We start from the raw sequence: 6,020 nt of genomic DNA on the forward strand, positions 1-6,020 counted from the left end.
CTGAAATGTTTTATATCAAAGTGGACGTGCTGCAGACTGGAGCCACTACAGTTGTTGCAGTGAACAGAGGGAGCACGTTTTTTAAATGCAGTTTTTGGACAGCGGTCATACTTTGTGACATGTGTGCGTTCTGGTCAGAGTGGGAAATCTGACAGGAAGCTAGAAAGACTCTGGGAATCTTTCAGAGGAAACAGAAAAAAAGATGCTTTCACTATCCAAATGCAGAGGTTTGTTTTACACAGACATGTTGAATGAAGTCGTTACTATCAGCTCATGTTCACTGTAATCACGCATGAATGCAACATCAGCAGTGTTGTTAATAAAGATAAACTGGTGACCTTATACACTGTCATTATAGTCTCCTCCCTGTTAGCAATAGCATTCATGTGTTAGCACAGGTAGTATGTAAACAAAGCAGACAGTTTATCTCTAACATCAGCAACAGGCTTGGTATCAGATATGATTCATGTTCTTTGTAGTGTGACTGCAGTCTTTGGACTGCACTGTCACTGTAGAGCCACCGTGATGACACTGGTGGGGCATCCATGGATCAGAGCCCAGGGTTTGTTTCCTGTTCAGTGTCGGGCTGCAGTAGTTTGTGTGCAAATCTCTGCTGCAACATGTGGTCACCGCTGTCCTGGAAACCACTGCAAGTGATGCAAAATTGTATTTACATGCTTTTAGGTGCTGGTTTTACAGCACCATCGTTACCCTCTGCCAGCATGCTGCTGTTTACAAAGGCCTACAGTGATAAGTCAACCAGCTGATGTGTCGTGTCGTATCCTCAGCCTCCTCGGCGTGCTCTCTGATCATCTGAATGCTGAGATTGCTGCAGGAACCATCTCATCCAAGCAGGACGCCATGGACTACATCACCTGGACCTACTTCTTCAGACGGCTGATGATGAATCCCAGGTTAGCCCAGCACACACACACACACACACACACCTGTGCATAGTGTAGACACAGCCTGGTTATTGCTGTGATGTGTTGTTCAGCCAAACATCTGCTATGTAGACAGAGCCCACTCCAGAACATTCCAGCCTGTTGGTAATTGCACGCCTGTCATCCCACATTTACCACTGACGGAGGCCCAGCAGTGGCACTGTAACCCTGCAGGCCTGTGAGTCCAGATGATATCTGGATTCAAACTGGGATTTTGGGTCAGTGTTCACATTTCAGAGAGGCTTTGGAGCGTCGCTGCATTCATTTGTTCTCATCTGCTGCAAACTGTGGGCACACAGCTGCGTCTGTGTGCGTCCCTCACTGCAGCCCTGCTGACTTCACTGTTTCTCACTGAAAGATGAAGGAGTGGTTTGATCATCAATGTTATAAACAGCATTACAGTTACAAAGCAGCCTGCTGGGTTTCTAAATAGTGTTCATAGTAAACTATTATAGTTTTGTTTGCCTGACAGCTCCGTGTTGGCTGTATACAGACACTGGACTGGTAAATGAACTGGTTCTTGCATCGCGCTTTTCTACTCATCCGAGCACTCAAAGCACATTCACACAAGCACTTTTTCCTAAGTGCTCCCTAACTACATTCACGGCTGCCTCGCTGTGCCATCAGCAGCTTCGTGGCGCTGAGCCTGATGGCGTGGCTTTCAAACAGGCCCCGCCTCTGAAATGTGTTTGGTCACAAACACGCTCGGTGCTCATGTGTCTGTGCTGCTAACATGTGGAGCTGTGACAGTAACACACGCCCACACACACACACAGTGTGTGACAGTAACACGCCCATAAATGAGGCCATCCAATGTCTCCACGGCTGCTTCTACTCCTTCAGCTGTGATGTCACCTCCGTGTTAGTGCGCTATGAAAGGTTTGGTATGATAATCATAATGACATCATTTGTTACATGGTTTACATGCACGACTTCCTCCACCTCAGACAGCGTTTGCATCACACAGTTCTGATGATCCGTGTTTATCTCGTTCTTAGTGCAAACAGAGAGTTTGTGAGGGAAGTGCTGCTGCCTCAGTGTTGCTGCTTTACACCAGACAAATAATAATAGTAGGAGGAGGGCATGTGAATATTATCACAGTACAGCCTGATTTAAAACTGGATCCCTGTGAAACCGTAAGTGTTTAATAAAGTCAGAGGTGAGCAGAGCTGCCTTTCCACACGAGGAGTCACCCCATCACCCGTCAGAGAGGATGCAGGTGTAAGGCGCTCCACCTCAAAAGTCCGTCCACCTTTTATCTACAGTTCATCACCTGTCTGAAACAAACCGCTTTGGCTGCCCTCCTCTGGCCGTCCTCACATCCAGGACTCTGTGACCATCGTGGCATTCGCTCTCACTGACATGACGACACCACAGGAACAAAACTGTTTCCCAAAGTAAGAGACTGAACTTGAGCCCAGAGCAGGACTGAAGGATTCATTATTAAACTGTAGGACTGTTTTCTGCTTGTAGGCCTTTGATAATAACTGAGAAGAGTCAGTGACTCAGTTTGAGACGTGCACACATATCTGACATTGAAATCTTGTATTTTTTGTCAGTTTTCGAGGATTTTAAAACAAAAGCATCAATACGAGTTTATAAAAACTATCTTACAGTTACAATTCATCATTTCGTCTTATCAGCTTCAGAAAACATGAAACGTGGTTTGTAACTGACTATAGAGAACCAGATGGCACTAATTAGCACAACTGCCCGTCAGTAATGACCCTGTTTTCCAGTCTTACCACGATGTTGTTGATACATTCACACAGATTTTGTTGCCTCGGATCTTAAAATGTTTCCTTCAGCATGGAAAAAGCCACATGTGCTGTAGTTTCCCAGCAGTACAGGCACAAATATTGGCTTTGTGAGCTAATGGAAGTTGTCTTTGATTGTGCTTCTGCTGACGCTCAGGTGCTAACTGTTAGCATCTCTGAGCATGCTAATAACGCTGCAGCCTGAGAGTGGTTTTCCTGCAGGAGCCAGGAGAACAGCCAGCTTTGCTACTCTGTGTTTACTGGATGCTAATGCTGTTCCACCATCATCATGTCCTGCACACGCTAACATGGATGTTATTAGTGTTTACATGTTCCCAGCATTAGCCAGTTTGTTGAATCGCGACTCTGTGGAGCCCACACTACAGCGTGTGCCCTCACAGGCTGGTGTGTTTGCTGAGAACTGCTCATAGATCGTGACCTCCTGTACTGACGGCTGAGCAGCTGACTGCGTCTGTACTCGCCGTCACAGAAAGACGTGCCAGCGTGTGCTAATACCTGCTGACAGCTTTGCAGGCCGTCGTCTGTGATGTTGTAGCTGTTTACTGTCACCAGCTGACAGCGTCACACTCGGCCTGCCTTCCTGTGCTGTGATTGGTGGTTCAGCCAGCTGTGTAGAAGAGCAAGGTTACAGCATGTGAGATGATTGCAGCAGTCAGCGTGCTGATTGGCTGATCCTAATTCATTGTCATGGTGATGAGGCCAGTGCAAATGTGAGGCTTTCTTCTTTTAAAGTTTTTGGATGTATTCATGTTTTTAAACAGTAAACATGGTGAAGTAGTTTGACAACAGTTTGAAAATTTGAAGCTAATATTTCACAGCAAGCGCTACATATCTCTGCACAGTAGAGCTGCTCAGGCCTGTGATGGTTTCACACGTCAGCATGTTTGTGTGGAAGCAGAACCATCAAACAAGCTTCAAGGACGTCTTTCAGCTGTCTCAGGTGTTGCAGTTCAGTAGCTCTGACCCAGAGTCACAGAGGGTGTGCAGACAGGAGAGCACCTTCACCTTCAGAGGAGACGTTGTGCTTTGGTGCTTAAACCAACGTGTTTCTAAATGTGCAGCTTTTATTTTGAAGGCAGACGTTCTCCGTGCTGTGCTCTTGACAGTTGAACTGCTGAGTAGCTGGCGGCTGTTTGCTTCCTGTGTTAACGTCTGCTCCTACACCAGCAGTGATGTGGAGGTTTGGCCTGTTTTGCATGTACGCTCCTCCACCTGTGCTGCAGGTGGAGGAGCGTACATGATGTCACACCAATGGGAGACCACAGCAGTGTTCAGTGCATGTCCTACACATCAGCACCAAATACATTCATTATGCAAGTTAGTCTGGTTGGTATCAAATGAACATCGGTGATAACATGTGGAGCTGTTAACACAGATATCAATGATCGTGCATCATTTATTGATTATAAAACAGCTGTTTCACCTCAGAGATGAGCTGAGGAGGGAATGACCCCTCAGTCCTGCTCTGAGCCCCGTGTGATTGTTTCCACTGTGTGCTCTCTGTGGTTCAGTTATTACAGCCTAGAGGACATCAGCCACGAGTCTATTAACAGGTATCTGTCCAACCTGGTGGAGAGAAGCCTGCGTGACCTCGAGGGCTCCTACTGCATTGAAATTAAAGAGGTGTGTGATGTTTTCAAGCATGTTCTCTGCACGGTGTCACAGATGTGTTCAAAGGTTTCCTTGCATCGCCTCCTCAGGACGATCAGTCGACGGAGCCTCTTACCTACGGTCGCATTGCCTCCTATTACTACCTGAAGCACCAGACCATCCGCACGTTCAAGGAGCGCCTCAGGGCGGAGCTACCCATACACGAGCTGCTCTCTGTGCTCACGGTGAGTTTCATCTGCAGCCAGGTCATCCCTGCACGCAGCTTTCACTGAAGAGTGACTCCTGGGTGACTGGATCGTCTCACGCTGTCATCTGTCTCTGTTTATGTTACTGCTGAAAAATAAGCAGTTAGTGTGATTCTGCTGTTTGAACAGAGCATCAGCTGTTTCCACCTGCCCAGGATTCACCTGCTCATTGAGCACAAACCACCATATAAACCAGGTGAAGGCACAGGGTTACCTGCCAGTTCAACCATCAGCACAGCTGTGAGAAAACGTTCTAACTCTGTATGTAGACATACAAAGCTCTCAAGACTGAGACTGAGAGCTGCCATCAACTCTGGCAGAGGTAGAAGACAAAGATTTCAAAGACTGTAGAAACAAAACTAGTGAGAGATTTGTGTAAAGACCCCAGAACAGCTGCCATGACCCCAGGCAGGAGCTGCAGTCCCACAGCAGGACCTTCTTGTGTCCTCGTCTGGAGTTGGACCAAAGCATGCTGGGCTGAAGTGGCTGCCTTCCTCCCCAACAAGCTGCAGTATGCACTCGTGCTCTCAGGCCCAGGCATGCTGCTTCACCTGCACAGTAATGACCTGCACTCACACCTCCACATGGCCCCGCCCCATCTGATAAACATGCTCCACACAGACTGAACCTTCTTCTGTCTCAGGTTTGGCTCCTGCGTCACAGGACACAAACACAGTCCTGTCTCATTGCGACTTTCGAAGGCTCTGCTTTGCTGCTGAGTCAGTGAAAAGTGAAATCTGACAGCTCACAAAAACATGCAAGGCTGCAAACAAATCCTCGAGTTAGCAGAACGTTTGCAGCGCGGGATCACAGACCTCGCTGCACGTACGCAATAGGTTCGTGTTTGCCCCAGTCTGTACTCTGTTGTGTCTTCATTTATGTTTCTGTGCATCAGCTGCCTGATAATGTTCTCACTGTTCAGCATACAGCTGCTGGTTTTACAGATGTGATCAAATACAAACTGACGATCAAAACAAACCGATGCAGAAAATGTGAAAAGCTGTCAGCTTGTTTCCAGGCTCACAGCAGTTACTGTTAAACACAGCGATCAGAATAAGATCCACGCTGGAGCAAACCCGTCTTTTCCTTTTAACTGAACTCAAAGCCAACAGCCTGAGTTTGGACTCTGCCTGCAACATGACATTAGGACAAGCAGCCAACAAAGCCTCCTCTGCTGCTCTGTGACCTCCTGATGAAGCAGCATTAGCAGCGATTAGCCACCATGTGACATGTTGCTCTGCTTGAAACAGAAGTTCATGTTTGCTTCAGTCTGAGGGGAAATCACAGAAGCTGTCTCAGCACAGCCACGGAGCTGACCTGGAATCAGCCAATAAGAACTCAGTCCAGGCTTTACACGGACGTGTCCTCATAGCCTTTAGTTATGAATCAGACTGAGATCTGTAGAGGAGGTGTGTGTGTGTGTGTCTGTGTGTGTGTGCGTG

General features: G+C 47.4%; 1 protein-coding gene across 1 annotated transcript in view; it reads left to right on the plus strand.

Annotated features, from left to right (window-relative positions):
- ascc3 (activating signal cointegrator 1 complex subunit 3) overlaps window positions 1-6,020 on the plus strand; it is an 81,860-nt gene that overhangs the window by 66,909 nt on the left and 8,931 nt on the right. The window contains exons 27-29 of the mRNA XM_013915921.1: window positions 789-914; window positions 4,234-4,345; window positions 4,423-4,557. Coding sequence (XP_013771375.1) covers window positions 789-914; window positions 4,234-4,345; window positions 4,423-4,557 — 373 coding nt within the window. The remainder of the gene's footprint in view (window positions 1-788; window positions 915-4,233; window positions 4,346-4,422; window positions 4,558-6,020) is intronic.

The sequence above is a fragment of the Pundamilia nyererei genome, unplaced genomic scaffold, assembly GCF_000239375.1.
Source record: "Pundamilia nyererei isolate P.nyererei 1_Seehausen unplaced genomic scaffold, PunNye1.0 scaffold00397, whole genome shotgun sequence".
NCBI classification, from domain to species: Eukaryota; Metazoa; Chordata; class Actinopteri; order Cichliformes; family Cichlidae; genus Pundamilia; species Pundamilia nyererei.